This window comes from Hyalella azteca, unplaced genomic scaffold, assembly GCF_000764305.2.
Source record: "Hyalella azteca isolate HAZT.00-mixed unplaced genomic scaffold, Hazt_2.0.2 contig14384, whole genome shotgun sequence".
Lineage (NCBI taxonomy): Eukaryota > Metazoa > Arthropoda > Malacostraca > Amphipoda > Hyalellidae > Hyalella > Hyalella azteca.
The window spans coordinates 1-20,249 of NW_025944273.1; the positions used below are offsets into that span (position 1 = coordinate 1).

The 20,249-nt window shown below is 43.4% G+C and overlaps 4 protein-coding genes across 4 annotated transcripts; all 4 read right to left on the reverse strand.

Moving 5' to 3' along the window:
• Positions 1 to 275: 275 nt before the first annotated feature.
• LOC108673646 (protoporphyrinogen oxidase-like) lies at positions 276 to 4,390 on the reverse strand. Its single transcript, XM_018161505.2, has 3 exons — positions 3,309 to 4,390; positions 1,854 to 1,968; positions 276 to 1,436 (listed from the first exon to the last, which is right to left on the reverse strand). The coding sequence occupies exons 1-3, from the start codon at positions 3,497 to 3,499 to the stop codon at positions 306 to 308; spliced, it is 1,437 nt and encodes a 478-aa protein (XP_018016994.1). The 5' UTR covers positions 3,500 to 4,390; the 3' UTR covers positions 276 to 305.
• Positions 4,391 to 6,555: 2,165 nt separating this feature from the next.
• LOC108673649 (cathepsin B-like) lies at positions 6,556 to 8,152 on the reverse strand. Its single transcript, XM_018161508.1, has 2 exons — positions 7,913 to 8,152; positions 6,556 to 7,462 (listed from the first exon to the last, which is right to left on the reverse strand). The coding sequence occupies exons 1-2, from the start codon at positions 8,135 to 8,137 to the stop codon at positions 6,791 to 6,793; spliced, it is 897 nt and encodes a 298-aa protein (XP_018016997.1). The 5' UTR covers positions 8,138 to 8,152; the 3' UTR covers positions 6,556 to 6,790.
• Positions 8,153 to 11,337: 3,185 nt separating this feature from the next.
• Positions 11,338 to 14,986, reverse strand: LOC108673647 (putative heat shock 70 kDa protein 7). The gene is made up of 2 exons (XM_018161506.2): positions 14,930 to 14,986; positions 11,338 to 13,436 (listed from the first exon to the last, which is right to left on the reverse strand). The coding sequence occupies exons 1-2, from the start codon at positions 14,954 to 14,956 to the stop codon at positions 11,517 to 11,519; spliced, it is 1,947 nt and encodes a 648-aa protein (XP_018016995.2). The 5' UTR covers positions 14,957 to 14,986; the 3' UTR covers positions 11,338 to 11,516.
• A 2,771-nt stretch (positions 14,987 to 17,757) lies between these two features.
• On the reverse strand, positions 17,758 to 19,998 carry LOC108673648. Its single transcript, XM_018161507.2, has one exon. It carries the CDS (start codon positions 19,996 to 19,998, stop codon positions 19,030 to 19,032), a length of 969 nt encoding a protein of 322 aa, XP_018016996.1. The 3' UTR covers positions 17,758 to 19,029.
• Between the last annotated feature and the right edge of the window lie 251 nt (positions 19,999 to 20,249).

The following is a 20,249-nucleotide window of genomic DNA, read 5'->3' on the forward strand; positions in this document are numbered from 1 at the left end:
TTAAGGCAATGACAAACAAAATTTGACCGACTAATCTCTCATAGGACACATGGCATTGAGAAATTCAACAGCAACAGAGACCACAGAATGCGGATGAATAACAGCGTTCAATTCGTGTAATTAAACTCGAATTCGGCCTTCTTGGCGAAAATTTCATCAATAATAAGTTATGATTAATGGCACATAGAATAATTTATTAGTGTTATTTTGTATTCGTTTCAGTTACTTCACCCGTACGTCGCAGAAGGCGAGAGCATAGCAGAGAAATCTTTCAAGCTTTTCTGTATCATTTATTCGAACAATTCCTAAAGCTTTATACCAAGAGTGGTCGCCAAATTCTGTACGGCGGCCTTGGCACTCAAGATGGCATCGTTAACACCCACGCCATCATAAGAGTTTCCCGCCAGTGACACCGGTAACTTGTGTTGGTCGATGAGCCGCCGCGCCGAGGCGACCACCTCAGTGTGCCCCACCACATACTGGGGGATGCACGCGCGCAGCACCTGCGTCCGCCACGCGCTGGGGTGATCACTGATGCCTAAAGTGGAGCGTAGTTCATCAATAGCCGTGCTTAATAGCTTCTCTTCGCTTGGATGTGTGCCAAATAAAGAGTTGAACCAGTATCCACCCATCATCACAGTCAGTACAGTTTTGTTTGCCTGAGGGAAGGTACACGTGTCAAAAATGACGCCTAAAACTTTAGAAGGTTCGCAACTAGGCACCAGGTAGCCGAACGCTGGCTGCGTCACTAGGTCGCTTCGGTCGTACGCCAGGTTGACGACCGCCACGGTAGCGAAGGGGATCGCGTTCAGGAGTTGCGCAAGGTCTTTGCTAAGGTTGCCACAAACCGATGCTGCTTGGGAACAAGGCAGACACGATATCACATGATCAGCAGATATCTCATTGCTGCCAAAAGATATTTTCAAGCAGCGGCCATTTTGAGAAAGTTTATTCACAGGATGACCTAGTCTTATATCAACACCTCTGTCAACAACGTCGCGTTCCAAAGCCTTGATTAGAGTTTCAATTCCTTCTTGCAGAGACCAAACTGCCCATTTTTCCTTGCGTGCTTTCTTAACCATGGGGTGAGTGAGCACGGAATCGCGACTCCGTTGTGTGAAAACATCAAAACAAGCGCCTTTGATAACACTGCCATGCCGCTGCTCATAAGCGTGCAGGCTTTTAGCCAAAGATTTGACGCTGAGTTCCCGAGCGTTCCCCGCGAAGACGCCTCTCGCCAGTGGATCTATGACGTAAGTTGCAACCTCCCGACCGAACCGGCGGTTCACGAAGCTGTACAAAGACTCGTCGCAATTACAAACTTTTTCCGAGCGCAAATCTTGTAGCAGGGCAACCAGCAGAGGCTTGGTGAAGGGCGGGGTCTTCTTCAGAGCAGTGCTCAGGCTGCTGGGGAGTCTGTGCAGCGCGCCGTTTACCTGGGCAGGGAGAGATATCAGCATGTTGACAAGGACAGTGATATTCATAGCCACACAGCCACATACACACCGCTTTTTCAAGATATTGTATTAAACGCAATACTTGAATGCACGCATGCCCCACAATAACAAAGATACACTTATGAAGTTTTACAATAAATCACTCACCTTGATCATACGGTTCATGGTGCTATAGGGAATGTCAGGCCATCACTTTCCTTGATCATACGGTTCATGGTGATATAGGGAATGTCAGGCCATCACTCACCTTGATCATACGGTTCATGGTGATATAGGGAATGTCAAGCATCACTCACCTTGATCATACGGTTCATGGTGATATAGGGAATGTCAGGCCATCACTCACCTTGATCATACGGTTCATGGTGATATAGGGAATGTCAGGCCATCACTCACCTTGATCATACGGTTCATGGTGGTAGGATGGCCGTAGGAGACGCTCCGTATTTTCCCCTCCAGTCCCAAGTCATGGGCCAGCACCAGCGTGTTGGCTCCTGCAGTCCCGGCAGCTCTGAACAACTTAGAGACTTCAACTTTTACAATGATGTGGATTGTGCATTTAAGATTGTGCACTCATCAAGAATGATAAGCATTAGTTCATAGGGATGATGTGCCCCTTAGGTGACAAGAATGAAGAGCATTTATTCATAGGGATGATGTGCCCCTTAGGTGACAATAATGATAAGCATTAGTTCATAGGGACGATGTGCCCCTTAGGTGACAAGAATGATAAGCATTAGTTCATAGGGATGATGTGCCCCCTTAGGTGACAACAATGATGAGCATTTATTCATAGAGATGATGTGCCCCTTAGGTGACAAGAAAAAAATGTATGCATTCAGGTGATAGTAAAGATGAGCATATAGGAGACTGATAACATATTTGTTCATGAGTGAGAAAATTTGAAAGATATGCATTTAAAAATGAATGAACATAATAAGGTACTAATGCATAAAGACACAAGACAATACAGTCCTCATTTGAATAGCTAGTCCTCAACATTAGCATGAAAGGAAAAGTTGCTGGCATCAAAAATAAATAAGGAATATAATTTTGTTTGAATTTTCACATGCCACAGACATAGCATGTGTTCTTCATTCAGTTCTAATACAGAACACACCTCATCTAACAGGCATGCCTCACATACATAACACATCTCATGTACAGGGTGATTCATGGAAACTTCTTGTTTTGTATTTTGTGCCAAGCAGCCAGATGTTGTAGGAGAAGCCTGGGGATTATTTCATATGAAAGGCAAGACCATGAAGTTTTGTGACCAGCCTAGTCAGTTGGCACTATCATAAATCAATTGATGGGTGAACACATTTATACTTTTATGGGGTTATCTTAAATCAATTGTTAACATAACTGTCCAAGGACCCTACCTCATTTGAAGAACAAAATATACCAAGCCATCAGCATTATACCCATTAATATGCTTCAGTGAGTTGAACAGAACTACAAAAATTGACTACTTAACTGAATGCATTGACATAGGGGGCCATCATTTGTCCAATGTCATATCAATAACAAAGTAATAAATTCAGGTGATGTCTTTTTCAACAAAATTTTTATTGTAATGATGTCTTTACTAGTTCTTTTTTATTGAGCTTTCAAATTAGGGAGTTTCTGTGAATCACCCTGTACAAAGCATGCCTCACATGCAGAACAAACCTCATATACAAGGTATGCCTGAGCCTCACACACAAAATAAACCTCATATACATGGCAAGCCTCACATGCATAACACACCTCATATACAAGGCATGCCTCACATACATAACACACCTCATATACAAGGCATGCCTCACATACATAACACACCTCATATATAATGCATACATAACCCACCTGAGAGTTCTAGGTCCAGCTTCAAGCAGGACACCTGAGTCATGCTGAACAGATTGCATCCAGCCCCCAAGACGAAGTGACCCCTCAATGAGGCAGACACTGGCCACAGCTGAGCTGGGCAGCAGCGTCCTGATGTAGTGACTGGCTGCAAGGCCAGCAACACCTCCTCCTAACACAACAACCTTGGCCATCTGTGTCCTGACTGCCTGCTCAGTGGGAAATTATTCCATGGCTTATGTGTCCCAGTGATTACAGTTCAGAGTACCAGGATTGGAGTAGAGTGGAGCAGGCTTGATCCCAGTTTTGTGCACCAGTTTCTGGACAGAATTGGCAAGAAGGCTGGGTGGTTGAGCAATGAAAAATTGGAGCAGTGAGTTTGAGACCTCAACAAAGCACAAGCTGTGAATGTCCTGCAATGTTAGGAATCAGCAACAGACCTTCAGGGCTACAGCCTAATAAATGCTGAAACTGTTATTGTTATTATTTAGTTAAATCCTGGAACTGCTCCTTAAAAGAGTAGAGCAAATACAGTTTTTCTCTTAAAAGGGTAGAGCAAATACAGCTTTTCTAAGAAATTCTTATACATCCAAAATAGCCTATTGGTAGTATTTAGCAGATATGTTATGATCGTTATCTGACATATGTAATCATTCAAATGACATTTACAGAGAAGGTAAAATCAAAATGTCACTTGGTCCATATCCATAAAAGAAGATTTGAATGGTCAGGCAGGTCAGCTTTACTAATGATTTGTGGAAAATAGGTTTTTGGAAGTTTAGGATTAAAGTTTAAACAAGCTTGGGCCCCATTCAAGATTTTATTCACTAAAAATTGGTAAATGTTTTCAACTAATAGCACCCTAGCTAGCAGTGGTAGCTGGTAAGCAGCCTAGCAGGTAACATCCAAGATGTAAATGAAATGAAGCAATACAAAAAAAAGAAAAAAAATATTAATCTACATCTAAATTGTTAGAGATGTTAGATCATGCTCATAGCCTCATAGGTGATTCTGATGATAAAATGGTGACAAACTGGAGAATTTTTAGAATCAGTTCATAACTGTTCATTTATAATTTCCTCATTTCCTCAAGCCTCAAGATTTAAACCAATTTTCTTATTTCTTATCTATGATAAACCTGGTATTCATGAACATGATTAGCCTACTGGTCTACTTAACTGGCCTTAAGTACTTATAAAGTGAGTTATAACTATCAAAAATGAACTTGAGAATCTAAAAAAGCTTAGGCACTGGGAGCCTGGACACTAGGGTCTGACCGTCTGGGGAGAAGGAGAGCCTGAGAGACAAAGTCCGCACTCTGCACAGAGATCATGAGAGATGAGCTGATCACAGACTCACACTCTCACTGTCTCACAGTTCACTGGACAGTCTAGACTGAGTAGAGTACCTAGCTTAACCTCATTTGAACTTTGGAGCAGTCTATCAGAGGTGCAAAAGGAAAGAGGCTCAGGCTCAACGGTGAACGGTCTAATCTGACTCTGAGCCCTGAGCCTCCTGAGGTTTGGAAATATTAGTCTCAGAAACAGATAAATCACTTAATAAATGTTCTTCAGGCCACACATTGTTTACACAATTACACTCACATGCTTATCTACGTATAACATACGAATATTATGATACGAGTGCAATTATTTATTGCTATACATGTCAAAAAGTAAGTTGCAATTGAATAGACTGCCTAACTAAGACTGGTGGCGGTGCAGTGGTGCTGTAGTGGTGCAATAGAGCAAGTCCAATCTACATCTACGTGCTGCACCTGCACACGTGAGAGGCCTGCCTTCAACCACGTCCAATTCTTTTTTACAACACTTCTCTTTAACTTCACTTCTTGTTTGTCTGTCTGTCTGTCTGCTATAAATCTTATAATCGATATTTAACACACTTCTACCTGTCCAATCGATTTGAAATTTGGGCCATTTGGCACACTTGCGTAAAGTTTGAGACAATGCATGAATCAATTGACAGAATAAATAATTTTATAAATTAAAAATTTTTTTTTCAATATTAAAAAAAATAATTTCGTCTCCTACAAATCTTATAATCCAATTATGACAGTAATGACACATATTGACCTGTCCAATTGATCTGAAATTTTGCACAATTGCATAAAGTCAGGGACAATGCATGAATCAATTGACAGAATAAATCATTTTTTAAAATTTACAAAATTTTGATATCTTAAAAAAATTTGAAGAATAATTTTTTTTTCAATATTTGAAAATGAAATTCATTGTACAATGTACATCATACATTACATGTGTAACATCCAAGATACTGGATTGTTCAGAATTGTTGTCTTTAAAAAGCAATTTTTAAACGCATATTATTACATCTCTAAGCGTAAGCACCTAAGCACCAACCATCACATGGGGAGTGCAGCCGTTCACCACAAATTTTGTACACCAATAAGCCCTGAATCAAACGCCTTGGATCTTTCCGGATATCCACCAATCAGCCGTGAATGGAATCTGCTATCCGTAACCGATCATTGACATCCTTCTGCTTTGAATATTTTGAGCTCCACACCCCCCAGACACGAGGTCGAATAGCCTAGGGTCAAATAGCCGTCCACCACTGAACGTTGCGTCGAAGCATCATTTCATACCCTGGCCACCGCTCGAATTGCAATGTGCGCGCAACAGCCTGCGACCACTTGGATTTGCCCACCTCCTGCCTCGCATAAAACCTGCCGGTGCCGTGCACCACCAGGCCGTCGGTCGAAAGAGCTGTGCGACTGGCTAAGTCAGGTTAGGTTAGGTTAGGTTGGGTTAGCACCCGGCTGGAGCGTTCTACCCGCGGGCGTTCGACCGAGGGCTGGTTCGACGCACTGCCTAGATACGGACGGCTTGGTGGCGGATATCACATTCGCTGCAAGGCTCCGGATAGGCCATTCGATCGCCGGCTGTTTCTCCTGAGGGCTGATTGGTCTAATTCAATTGATTCGTTCTGTCTGGTGGCTTTCGGCTGCCTATATGATTATCCAGAAGTGTTGAAGGCTACGTTCCGGAGGGCAGGAGTCATGATAGTCCATTACATCCAGGGCAGTGGTGGTCTTCGGCAGGCTTCCCCATCACATGATGCATCAGCGACTACCGACTACAACTGTTCTTTACAGGCATGTCACCCAAAATTGACATACCGCATAACGGATATGGTATTTTTGCGGAAAACATGAGTCATAGCCGGATTGCAACAAACGCTCATCAGGTTAAAGAAAATTTAGTTTTTTTAGAAGTTTATTTTAATTTAAAAGCTTTCAAACAGTGCAAGCATATGGAATATAAGAATTACAAGCCAGTAAATACATATTTTAGATTTGCAACCTGCAAAATACAAATGCTCAAAAAAGGGATTTACATTTTTCCAACTAGGCTTTAGCAAAATTATTTTTCGCACACACGAGAAGCTTCAACATTGAACACTTATTTGCTGAACAATATTTAAGACGAGAAGGTTAGAGGCAGTTACGCGTCTTGGGGTAGCCCTGTCACCATCTCGGACTCGATGCCGCAGTGGTCAGACCCACGGAGTATTTTGAAGAAGCCCTGATCACCCCAGTCCGTGTTCCACGAGTTGGCACACAGCCAATACTTGACTCCATTCTCCTCCCCCCATCCCAACACACGGATGGCATGACCACCCAAGAACTGACCGTGGGTGTGTTTGTAGACTCCGCTCTTATAGTGAAGAAAGTCCACATATACCGAGAATGCACCCTCCACGGGTCCGTTGGTCATGATCTCGTACATGATCTGCATTTCATCATTGGCCAGACTGTAGGACTTCTTCCCCTTGTGCAGGTCATGTTTGTAGTCCACGCTGTAGCCTGGCTCGCATTCTTTCTGACACTTGGGAGTTCGCCCCCCCTCCTCACACGCGGGCCGTGCACCAGGCACGTGGTGCTCACAGGGCGCGATGGCGTAGGGCTGGCAGCCCTGGGAGCTGTTGAAGGGGCCGCCCGATACGATACCACCATGCACCCAGTAGAGGAAGGCACCGCCTGGCATGCCGCCGTTGCAGCCCGCGCCGCACATGTGGCAGCAGCTCACAAGGTCCTCGGCCGAGTAGTGGAAGTTGAGGGCGCCGTTGCTGTGGATGCAGGTCCTGTCCGACATCACCTCCACCGCACCGAACGCCTGCAACCAAAAGAAGGTTAAGCACCTACAATGGACTGATGGTGACAGCAATTCACAATGATGGTGCACAAGAAACCATTTTTATGGTGATGATGGTGCACAAGAGACCAAAACTATGGGGTCATCACAACATAATCATTAAACGACTAAGTCAGTGACTCATGGTATGAATATGTTGACATCACGACTGAGTCTAGAGTCCAGAGTCTTACATATGTTGCCATCACGACTGAGTCAAGAGTCTCGTATCATACATATGTTGCCATCACGACTGAGTCAAGAGTCTCGTGTCATACACATTGCCATCACGACCGAGTCAAGAGTCTTGCGTCATACACATCGACATCACGACCGAGTCAAGAGTCTTGTGTCATACACATCGACATCACGACCGAGTCAAGAGTCTTGTGTCATACATATGTTGCCATCACGACCGAGTGGGTGACTCACCCAACATGACCCACATGACCCCTGGTCACGGATCTCCCCCAAAGTGGGACAGTGGGGCCAGGCCTTCCTGGAGTCGAACTCCTTGGGGAGGCTGGGGAGGTTGTGGTACTCGTGTCTGGGGGGCAGCATGTACCGCGACCCCGGCAACACCCCCATCAGCCGCCTGAGGTAGCGCATCGGCGTCCGTCTGTGGAAGTTGCGGCCCGCCTGTACCACCGAGAACATATTTATTATATTATACGTATTTATATTATGCGTACTTACGACCCACATGTACCACCGAGAACATATTTATTATATTATACGTATTTATATTATGCGTACTTACGGCCCGCCTGCACCACCGAGAACATATTTATTATATTATACGTTGACATTATGCGTCTTTACATTATACCACTATATATTATAAATCCTTACATAAGTATTAATGCCACTAGATTTCTTAAATCTCAAATTCGCTAGAAATTTAAATGCGAAGAAAACTCCACACAAATTTGCCATATTTCTATTGAAAACGTTTCAGAGTCGAGCTTCGTCGTCAGTTTAAAAAATCTAGAACAAAGATGCACTATACGTCCATACATCTTACGTTTTTACATTATACATTCTTACATTATTATGCATTCTTACATTATAGTCACTCACATTATTCGCCCTTATAAAATACGTCACCACGCTATACCACCTTATATTATACGTACTTACGTTATACGTCCTCACACTATAACTCCTTACATTATACTTCCTTACGTTATAACTGCACTGCTGCAGTTGTGTTAACTGCAGCACTCTTTCCACTAGGTGGTTTGTTTGACATCAATACACCAACAAACACTCATTCCACTAGGTGGGTCGAGACATCAATGCACCAACAAACTTTCATTCCACTAGGTGTGTTGTGAGACACCAAGGTACCAAAAAACACTCATTCCATTAGGTTGGTTTTGAGACATCAATACACCAATAAACACTCATTCCACTATGTGGGTTGTGAGACATCAAGCTACCAACAAACACTCATTCCACTAGGTGGGTCGAGACATCAAGCTACCAACAAACACTCATTCCACTAGGTGGGTAAATAGTTGTGAGATATCAAGACACCAACAAACACTCATTCCACTAGGTGGGTTGAGACATCAATACACCAACAAGTCATGCGCCCTCGGCTTCCGTTCATTGTAACTATGGAGTCTGAACTGCGAGGTTTATATAGCTTCTTTATTATGAGGACCCTGATTCAATGCAGCTTCCAAGTTAATATAAACTTATATTGCTTTACTACTGCTGTAAATCAGCCCTATTTGCAATTTAATTGGAATAATTTCAACTCACACTTGATTATTTCGTGTACAAAGAGATTGGTGGGCCGCAGCACTCGTCCTGCTCCTCGCTTGAAGGGCAGCGTCACACTGGCCGGCCCGGCTTGACTTGAGTCTTGACGCTTGAGCATCGCATTACTTGACACTTGTTTGTTACTGCGACCGTTACTCGTTCCTCCGCTAGGTGTTTTTGTTACTACGCTGTAACTTAACTATTTCAAGACCCCACTTTGAATTGCAGGAAATTATTAAATTATCGTGAATGAATGGACTAAAGACGAATTTTGGTATACTCGAACTAAAATAAATTTTGCACAGGCGAAGAGGCAAGCACTACAGGGCAACCCTCATACGCATTTATCCTCTGTGACTAAGACGCAATTACGCCCTCAACAAGAAGGCTATTCATGAAGGAGTAATTCAATATGGTCAGTTCTGTGTAAACTTGCGCCTCTAAGCTCTTGCTGATAATTTTTCTGTCACGTGATGTTACGGCGCAATTTTCTTTCATAGAACGAGGCGTTCTGCGGCGTTGGTACGGTGACGTCATCGTCGTCACTCAAAACTGCCCGCCACACTCTGCCGCAGCCGTAGGTTACTGTGTGCACTGTACGGTTGTGTGTGCAACGCATGTGCGGTTGCTGTGTGCACTGGTACGGTTTCTGTGTGCACGGGTACGGTTGCTGTGTGCACTGGTTCTGTTGCTGTGTGCACTGTACGGTTGCTGTGTGCACTGGTACGGTTGCTGTGTGCATGGGTACGATTGCTGTGTGCACTGGTTCTGTTGCTGTGTGCATGGGTACGATTGCTGTGTGCACTGTACGGTTGCTGTGTGCACTGTACGGTTGCTGTGTGCACTGGTTTTGTTGCTGTGTGCATGGGTACGATTGCTGTGTGCACTGTACGGTTGCTGTGTGCACTGGTTCTGTTGCTGTGTGCATGGGTACGATTGTTGTGTGCACTGTACGGTTGCTGTGTGCACTGTACGGTTGCTGTGTGCACTGGTTCTGTTGNGCACAGAGCTGGGATCGAACCCGCAACTCTCTGTGCCAATTAATCTTGTTAGTCTGAACTGTAACCACTGGGTCAGCTTCGAGGGGAAGGGGAAGATTGAACTCCAGAAGTACTGAACATTGACATGTATTTGATGCTTCGTTATTACGGGTAGGAACAACATGAGGATGGGTTGCGTGAAAATTGAGTTGCAACGCTGCATTCAAAACTTGATTGTGCCAGTCTTGACTTTAACGAAATAAACTAGAGTGTCATGAAATTTATTTTTACTTGCTGAGAAAATTTATTATTGGCACACAAGTGAGAAATGCATGTAAATTGTACAAATTATCACTGATGATGAGGTACTGGTGGTTGCCTGCTCGTGTCCACGGAATGCTCTTATAGTTCAATTTATATTTATTAAACTTATTGTCACGGCAAACCTATCTTCTCCTAGAGTTTTGAAGCTACAGCGATGAGACATATATATACCATTCGATTTTTAAAGGCCATACCTAGCGAGTAACGAAGCCTTTTTTTAGATTTGTGCATAGTTTGGATTCAAAATAGGGGGGAATTTGAAGAAAATGAGAAAAAATTAGAAGAAAACGGAAAAATGCGTATAAAAAAACGGAGGGAAAAATAAAAAATCGGGCTTCGTTACTCGATTGGTATGGTCTTTACAAATCGAATGGTACATGTCTCATCGCTGTAGCTTTAAAACTCTAGAAGGGAGATAGATTTTTAAAGTACACCCCTTTTTGTCCGTTTTTTATGAATTTCACGTTTTCTATTGATTTTTCCGAAAAAAATAATATGATCAAAATGTGTTTGTTTTTCGGTTTTACATATATGTGTGAAGTTCTCTCATCAATAAAGATGGTTCTCGACTTGAGACGTTGATCCACTCCTGTGCGTTGTCGAAAATCGATATTATTCTCAATTAGCAGGTCCCCGTCACTCGAACTGCAATTAAAAACAATAGAGATTAATAACCTAACGAACTAAGTGACAACAAAATACAGTTATGTTGAATAAAGAAGAGAATAATAAACGATAATTTTTATTGGATTTTCAGTCAAGTTTAATTCGGAATAGCGCCAGACGACGAGATTGAGAAGCGTGAAATCCGACTGTGCGCTGAGGAAGTTCAACGTGAATTAGGTTTCAGCAATTGAAATAATATCCGATAAAAGCACGTTAAATGTTTTAAGATCAAAGCAACATCCGTTTGTGCGGCTTTACGATGGCACGAGTCTCTTCAAATTAATTTCTCCGTCTTTTCAAGTGCTCCTCCTCTTCTTTCCCCCTCGTTTATCGATCAGCCTCTTCAACAGCTTTCCCTCCTTCCTCTTCCATTCACTCAAGTTGCTGACCAATTTCTTCAACTGCAGTCGCTTGGCCCTGCAGTCTTTTTTCGATGCCGTTTGATGGTCTTCAAGCCACGCCAGAACGTCCTCACACTCAGACTCACTGTGACGCATTTTTTCCATTAGCGCAGCAACTTCCTGCCTTACACAATATACCATTTCCTCGAGCTGCACCATAGCCTCCACTCTAGCTGCCTCCTTCTGGCTGTCCTTCTCGAAACCTTCGATTCGACTTTTCATCTTGCGGCCAAGCCTGCGCTCCCTCAATGAGAAAGCTCGAGGCCCTGCGAAGTGAGTGATGGCTTCGCTGGTCTTGAACGAGGCATTGAAGATCCCGTCATCGTCGACTTCAAAGTTAATCTCATACCTTTTTGACGTCGGCATTGAATTTTCGCGATTCAGCGTGCAGGAGGAAGCTTCAGCACCCGGAAGAAGGTATGAAACTTTTTCATGGAATATTGGTGATCTGCGTGAACGTGAACCGCTAATGGTGTGGTTGAAAGGTATTCTCGTCCTTCCGAAAGTAAGATCATCGATGTGATTTCCAGTGAGCATGTAGATGGGATGGCAAGATATCTCTCTGACCGCGACTTGGGCAAACTGTTCGTCTTCCTCAAGCATGGCTGCCTTTATTGCCGCACCTGCAGCAACACATTCGTCTTGGTTAACAGTTTTTGTTAACTTGCTACCAAAAATTTTAATCAAATATCCCTCAAGTCCAAACAAACGCATTGAGCCACCAACAGGTAGCACTTTGTCGACATCCTTGAGATTCAAGCCTGCCTCGGACACGCAACGCGAGACGTGAAAGTAAATTTCCTTTTCCAGAACGCAACTCCAACGCTGTGTGAAGAGGCGCTTGCTAATCTTCATCCTGAAGTCGATGTTTCCCGAGAGGTTGTCCACTTCTATAAATGTTTCGGGAAGCAAGGAGAGAGTTTTCTTAGCCTTCTCGCATGCTCGCAGGAGTCTCACCAACGCTTTTCTGTCATCCAAGATGTCTACATTGTGGGATTGTTTAAATTTTTCGGCAGCCAGGTGCACCATCCACATGTCCAAGTCGTAACCACCGAACGTCGGGCAACCACTTGTAGCTAACACCTCGAGAGTCCCGGCCTGCAGCGCGACCAGCGAAACGTCTAACTTTCCGCCGCCAAAATCAACGACCAGCAGTTTTTCCTTGGTAAGGAAGTTAGATACCGCCGAGTATTGCAGCGCAGCGGCAGTTGGCTCGTTGATTAACGAAATTTTCTCCATTCCAGCCAACTCTGCCGCCTGTTTCGTAGCCAACCTTTGTTCGTTGTTGAAAGAGGACGGAACGGAGACAACGACACGAGATACCGCGCAGCCAAGGTGGGTTTCGGCGACCTTTCTCGCCATGGAAAACATGGATGCTGCAACCTCCTCAGGAAACACAGAAATTTCCTCATTTTTATACGAAACTTTTATGGCAACTTTTCCATCGAGTTTTTTCATGCCACTGGGAAAGCACAAGATGCTCTCGGCTGAAATTTGTACGAGATTAGACTTGTTTGTCAGAGAATCTTTCACCTGTGAAGAAGTTCTGCCAATAATTCTTTTAACGGCTTGCACGGTGTTGGCACAGTTCAAAACACCCTGTTCGAAGGCGTCATTGCCCACCAGCACTTGCTGGCAGTCGAAGGCAACGCTGGCAGGAGTCGTCCTCTCCCCCGCGGGGTTGTCCACAATTCGCACGCTGCGCGACAAAGCCACGCACAATTTGCTCGTACCGAAGTCAACGCCGATCGCCGCCGACCTTGGCGGGCTGGCCGGTGCATGAGAGGGGCTTCCAAGCGGCATGCGGGTGGTCACCTGGAAAATATTATTTGCCAATCAAGCGAGAATTTACAACTACCAATAAATTGCACATCTCCTGAATAATTCACAAAAGAAAATTTTACAAATAATTCGAATTAAAACATAAAAATTGAACAAATAAGGAAGTATACAGTTATTGAATACACTACAAATTAGGCGAAAGAATAACAGAACTGAATGCACCGCAGCAGTGACACCACACTCAGCCCAAGTGACTATTTATTATGGGGTTACGTCAAGGAAATGTCGTATCGTGTCACGAGTTTTTGTATACCAGTGTCATATGCCTCCGCCGCCAGTGTATTGAGATACGCAGTCACGTGTGTTCTTTCAGTTCTTCGTCATTTTGAAACTTTGTCCCTGCCACGAAGTCCTTGAGTTTCGTACACAGATGAAAATCTGCAGGAGCCAAGTCCGGACTGTAGGGTGGATGGTCGAAAATTTCCCACTTAAATTTTTGGAGAAGTTGCGTTGTCCGAGCCGTATGCGGCCTGACATCATCGTGCAGGAGAATGACGCCAGTAGACAACAGACCTCGCCGTCGATTGTGAATTGCCCGCCGTAATTTTTTTAATGTTGCACAATATGCATTGACATTGATTGTGTCTCCACGGGTCATGAAATCGATGAGCAGTACACCTTGCCGATCCCAGAAACACTGCGGCGGCGGAGTAATATGACACTGGTATACAAAAACTCGTGACACGATACGACAAATGCTTAAATTTGTCCGGAGATTATGTAGAGAAGTAGTGTAATACACGTTCTTCTCAATAAACATGTTTACATTGGCTAATATTTACTTCAATTCCCAAACGAGGGTACTACCTACTTTCCGGATGCTCATCGTACTTAAATAAATAACAGTTAGTTTGATTGGGTCCATCATTTAGAATAATCCTGTTGTCCCTGTATAATAAATGTCACGGCCCACATACGATACTGATACGCGAACTCTTTTGGAGGTATGAAGGATTTATAGTAAATTAAGTTTCATTCAACAAAAGATTTGCTGCCAAGACAAGAACGTAACTTGACCAACAAAAAAGTGAAAACCACTGGCTGAAACAATACAAGCACAAGCGGCCATCTCTTTCTATTCACGTTAAAATTTCAATTAATACATATATATCATGCAAGAATTTTATAGGCATTACAAAAACACCGTTCGACACTCCAATTCTACAACTATAGAGAAAATAGGTGTACTTTTAAGCTATCCGGCACGGCACGCATCTTACCCAAAAATATTTATCTAAAGTTTTAAACTTCCTGTTCCAATAATTCGCATCCATCATTAAGTAATGCAAGCAATTGCAAGATAGACGCAACAATCACGAGCAACATGGCAGCCGCAGCACAGACAAGCAGCAGTTTTGACAGACGGCGAGGAAAGCTAATGTATCGCACAGTTACAAGTTTTGTGGCATGTCAAACCTAGCGCAGGAGTAATAAATGCAGTCAAAATCTTTGTTATATAAGCTTACACGACTTGAAGCTGATGGGGAGCTCATGTTAAGATGTGTTACCTTCTCTCCGGGACACGACAATCGGAACCCTGAAGTTACTGAAGACATGTTTTCGTGCTCACTGCTTTTCTCGATATGCAATGCCAAATACTTCCAGACAACCAAATTTACGCTTATTTAAAACAAACAAAATGGAAACTCAAATAAGACATAAATTTAAGACTTCATCCTAAGTACGGTATATGAATTAAGCATCCTGTTTAAATCAACATGTGTGCCGTTTTGAAAACGTGTTTTCTCATACGAAGTTTGTAGGCTGTTCGAAACGCGTATCAAACGAGTAGTGATCGACCGCGTTGCGGACCAAACAAATGCATATCTTCGAACTTCTCCATCTTGAATGAAAAATTGGATTTCTAATGAAAAAATCAGAAGATATATACTTTCAAATGCTATTAGATACATCAGGAATTATACTTTCGTAAGTTATTATATTCAAACATTCAGAGTTGATGCTCAGAGCATAAATGCGCTCAAGAAAAAACCGAATCGACACTTCTTCGGACTCCCGCGCAGGACTCCATGAAACAGGCAGATAAAGTTATGCAGAAGCATATTTTTCGAGTAGAAGTGCCTACATCTCACTAATTGGTGAATGTTCAGCAGCTATTCTGCTTCAACGTCAGTTTTGGATCGACCTGGTAAAAAGGACAGTCCCTAGATCTACATGAAAAAAGTCATGAGCATTTTGATGATCGGCCAAAATTCAACCCGGCATCATGGTTGAGTCATGCCCGGCATATACTCATAAGCAATCATAAAGCAATAGATACATAAGCATATACTCATAAGCAATAGATACATTAGCAATGCAGTGCTGGAGAATTTATTACAGTTTATACGTCATTTTGTCTTTGATTGAAATGCTACTTAAAAAAATTAGGTTAGGTTCTGATTTGTATGCTTAAGTTCGTTTTGATCGGAAGAGAAATGCCGTAAAAAATCTGCATTAATTTGTCAGCACCGCATTGTTAGTAACTAATTATAATCTTAATTACATGTAGATCTGTTCATAAAGAAGTTATGATTGGCGCATTAGGGCAGGAGGCGAGTTTGAGCCCCAATGTGAGTTTTCGTGTGAGTTATGAGAAGTGTCGATTCGGCCTCTTTTCGTTTTCAAGTCTCTTTTCTTCGATAGAATCAAAATGTTGCATGGACGAAATTTTTTGTTTCAATTTTCGAATTTTTTGGCATTTTTCCGTGCCTGCTAAAACACACTCATGTCCTGTCCTACATCGTTCTCAGAAAGCAGTCAGTGTAATTCCTACAGGGCGATGGCAAAGGAAGAGAGTGCACGTGTGAGTGTGACTGACGGTAGATGGTACCATGGATGGTACTGTGTGAAATAGTGATGGTGTGACCGCGTAGCTTCGTCTTGTGATGTGTTCGATCAATTCTGGGAAGTTTACTTAGTGAGGGTCAAAATTATTTGCAGTCTTCTATGATCTTAAATGAAATGTGAATTGAGTTCAAATTTTGAAAGTAAACTTAATTTAGATTGTAATATTGCATAATAAGCCTGAACGAGTTAAAAAAACATTGAACTCAAATGAGATTACCGTTGATCACAATATATGTTTACAGATATTATACGCAATTATAGCTCAGTTTACAGTAATAATTTTTTTTATGAATACAATATGAAGAAGATTTTCCAAATCGATGGCAGACGCTTTTAAATCTTCTCCATTTGTTTGCTCAATTATTGCTAATTTTGTCTATTCAGAATAGCTAGTTTGAATTCAAAGTCAATCATAGTGGGTCATTATCGATGAGCAACAACATAATNGTGTGAGGAGGCCATTTAAGCGCCACCTGACTGATATTATATATCTATATGAGGACAAGGATTCGTTGACTAAGTGCGTGAGGGATAAGTAAGACACCATCTGTCACAGAACTTATCTTGATAATGGTGGTAATGACTAATACGTGAGAGATATTATGGCGATACAAACAAGTTTAGGCTAAGACGTCGACCGTTAGATCGGAGCAACTAACGAATGTTAACTGGCGGCGTGCTAATTAGTTACTGGGGCCTTACTAAGGTTCCCAGCCCTATTATAGAATTATGACTTCCGTCCTCCGGGTTCTTGTCTTCGTGACGTATATGCTGCATAAGCTGTCGACTTAGCGTCTGAGTCAAGCTCTCAGTGACACAGTGGACTCAAAGCTAACTAGGTCTGCTAGTATTTATAGCCACAATTTACTATCCTACATATGGCTGCATGGAATATTGTAACATTGTGACGAATTTGCACAACAGACTGTGAGTTTAAAAGCACAGCATTTCTATCAGTGCCAGTGATTTATCGATATGCAATTAATGCAAAAAAAAACCTTAAGTGGTGCAAAAACAGTGTCTAGACATCAAAGATCGTAGCGCCCATTAAAGGCCCGATAGAATTCCAATGAAATATCTAAACATGGCGTGTGTGCTGTGCCCTTCTACGTAATCGGAGCAACCTCGGGGCCACGCCGATGGGGCAACAACAAAGGCGGTGCATCAGCGTGACCATGGACGCGGATGTTCAAAACTTTCCATAAAGATTTAAGACATAGGATCAACTTACTTACATCAGCAAAAGCTGAAAAGTTGGTACAATTATTAATTGAAAACTAATATCCCCCATAGATTTTCCATGTAATGTGAAGTTATTTATTTGATCGGTGGTAAACGATGGAAAATTTAATTAGGAAAATATTCAACCCAGCAATTCCCATTAGCGCCAGAGGCGAAAGAAAACAAAATCTTTCAAATGCATTTATTTATTCCAGTAATAAAATCCATTCATACATTATTAATGAATGTGAATGGTCAGTTTGCTGCGACATCACAAAATCTCAAGACTGCTACAAAAGTTATATTAATAATACTTCTTTAAGTAAAGATAAATACCAGTAAATCTTCTAGCAAATAGCAAAATGTTCATTTGTACAACCTGCTAAACAAATTCAAATCGGAGCTGGAATATGTGCAGACGAGAACCGATGTGTTCTTGGAACTCGATGATGCTGTTCATGAAATCCAATGATGTGTTCGTGGAACTCGAAAATATGGTCGTGAAACTATATGATGTGTTCCTGAAACTAAATGTTGTGTTTGTGGAACTTGATGTGTTCGGGAAACTAGATGATGTATTCGTGAAACTAGATGAAATGTTCGTAGAACTCGCTGATGTTTTCGTGAAACTAAATGTTGTGTTCGTGGAACTAGATGGTGTGTTCGTGGAACTATAGATGGTAAGTTCGTGACAATACTTAACACCAGTCTGAAAAAACGACAATCTAGACACTTGTTCCACAAAATATTCAAAATTTAAAAAATACACACACGCTGCTCACCACAGCCTAGCTTGCATCACACAAGGCAAAAATAACTTCATCAATATCTATCAGTGTTCCATCAGTGATCAGCGAGACTCCAACCTTCCAGCAGCGTTACGTCAGCGCTTAATCAGTCCTCCATCAACGCTCCATCAGCACCCTATCAACGCTCCATCAGCACTCCATCAGCGCTCCATCAGTCCTCCATCAGCACTCCATCTACCAACAGCGCGGTTCTTATTACGTCGAAATTCGTAGGTCGTAGGCCTATGGCCTTAAGAACACAGCCGTGTGCATGAAATCTGCTCTAACTGTAATTTGAGCTCATAAGATCAATGGTGAAATAACTGCAGTATTACTATCCTCACATTCACGTCAGTGAACGAACCACATACTCGGCAAAAGTAGGAAGCCCACAAAAAGTCACAAAAAAATGTAAAATGTCTGCTGAAGGGCCACGTAGGCAGGAAGAAGTTAATTTGAATTAAGCCCTCATGTATCAGAAGGAAGTCTGCTGAAGAGAGAAGAAACAAAAAGTTTCGAGGAGAAAATTCCACTTGATACAGTTTCGACAGGCCGTGAGCACAGGATTGCCAATATTTTACTTTATTTTGGCTTATTTTTAACATCGATTCCGATATCAAAACCACAACAGAGTTAGCACGACAATCAACATCAAAATTCACGCACTTCGATTCGAAGTTTTAATAAAATAAACAGTAATTTTTACTTCAGTTGAAGTCTGAAACCCGCCGCGTTCGTGGGGGTGCAGGGGTCGGGTAGTAGAGAGGGCTGGACCGCGACAGAGGGGCTCGGTTTTGGTCGGCAATTGGCAGGCCGCTGAAACCCTGCACATGCCGCCGGCGCGTCGGCTGGCGAAGAATTTTACGTACAGGTTTTGGAGGGACAGATGCATTGTTCGCGGAGCCACCCACCGAAAGCAGCGATAACGCTCTCTGCAGCGACGTTTTTCTCCTGGTGGGGGGATCTTGCACGTAGATTGTTGGTAGACGTGACTCCTCGTCCTGCCCTTTGCGGTGTTTGCTGGGGAGTTTGAGAGACACGGCGCGTCTTGGTCTGAGACTCGTGACAGCCGAGACGCCTTCAACGGTCAACGACGATCCCCGAGGAAAGTTGTCTGCAGATTTCACCGACATGACGGAGGCCAGGGAGCTGCGGCCTGAACTCGAGCCTCTGGAATTTTTTCTGGAGCCCAAGATTGAGCTGACTTGCAGGAAGGTGCTGGGGGGCACGCACCTCCTGCAGGAGGCGATCGGCTCCATGTCATCACCGTCTGCGGAAACGCAGTGACAATTGGTGGAATCGCGGCGGTAAACTACGGCGACGCGGTGACTATCGACGCTGTTTCTACGAAAATCGGTGCTGTCGTAGTGGTAATGTGCGTTGACGCGGCGGCAATCTGCGCTATCGCTGCGGCAATCTGCTCTGCCACTGCGGTAATCTGCGCTATTGCGGTGGTAATCTGCAAAGTCACTGCGGTAATCTGCGCTGTCACGGTGGTAATCTGCGCTATCGCGGTGGTAATCTGCAAAGTCACTGCGGTAATCTGCGCTGTCACGGTGGAGATCTGCGCTATTTGGCCGTCGCAGGGGCAGCTTAGCGCTGTCAGGCCACCGATGCCCTGGACGTAAGTTCTCCTTGTCGGCAGAGCGATGACAACAAAGGCCCATGTGGGGCATTGTTCTCCACTGCACGTCTCCTCCACTGCACGTCTCCTCCACTACACGTCTCCTCCACTGCGCGTCTCCTCCACTGCACGTCTCCTCCACTGCACGTCTCCTCCACTACACGTCTCCTCCACTGCGCGTCTCCTCCACTGCACGTCTCCTCCACTGCACGTCTCCTCCACTGCACGTCTCCTCCACTGCACGTCTCCTCTACTGCACGTCTTCAACACTGCGCACACCTTATTGTGTTGACACCGCGGTCA

Bases quoted from the DNA above. Each gene is read 5' to 3' on its own strand.
- LOC108673646 (XM_018161505.2), bottom strand. From the start codon at position 3,499: ATGGCCAAGGTTGTTGTGTTAGGAGGAGGTGTTGCTGGCCTTGCAGCC. The intron at 1,969-3,308 runs GTGGGTTATGTA...TAAGTTGTTCAG, and splicing joins GCTGGACCTAGAACTCTCAG to AGCTGCCGGGACTGCAGGAG. The intron at 1,437-1,853 runs GTGAGTGATGGC...CTCCCTGCCCAG, and splicing joins CCATGAACCGTATGATCAAG to GTAAACGGCGCGCTGCACAG.
- LOC108673648 (XM_018161507.2), bottom strand. From the start codon at position 19,998: ATGCCCCACATGGGCCTTTGTTGTCATCGCTCTGCCGACAAGGAGAAC.
- LOC108673649 (XM_018161508.1), bottom strand. From the start codon at position 8,137: ATGTTCTCGGTGGTACAGGCGGGCCGCAACTTCCACAGACGGACGCCG. The intron at 7,463-7,912 runs GTGAGTCACCCA...TTTTGGTTGCAG, and splicing joins GGTCATGTGGGTCATGTTGG to GCGTTCGGTGCGGTGGAGGT.
- LOC108673647 (XM_018161506.2), bottom strand. From the start codon at position 14,956: ATGAGCTCCCCATCAGCTTCAAGTCGT. The intron at 13,437-14,929 runs GTAAGCTTATAT...AATATTTTCCAG, and splicing joins CCCCATCAGCTTCAAGTCGT to GTGACCACCCGCATGCCGCT.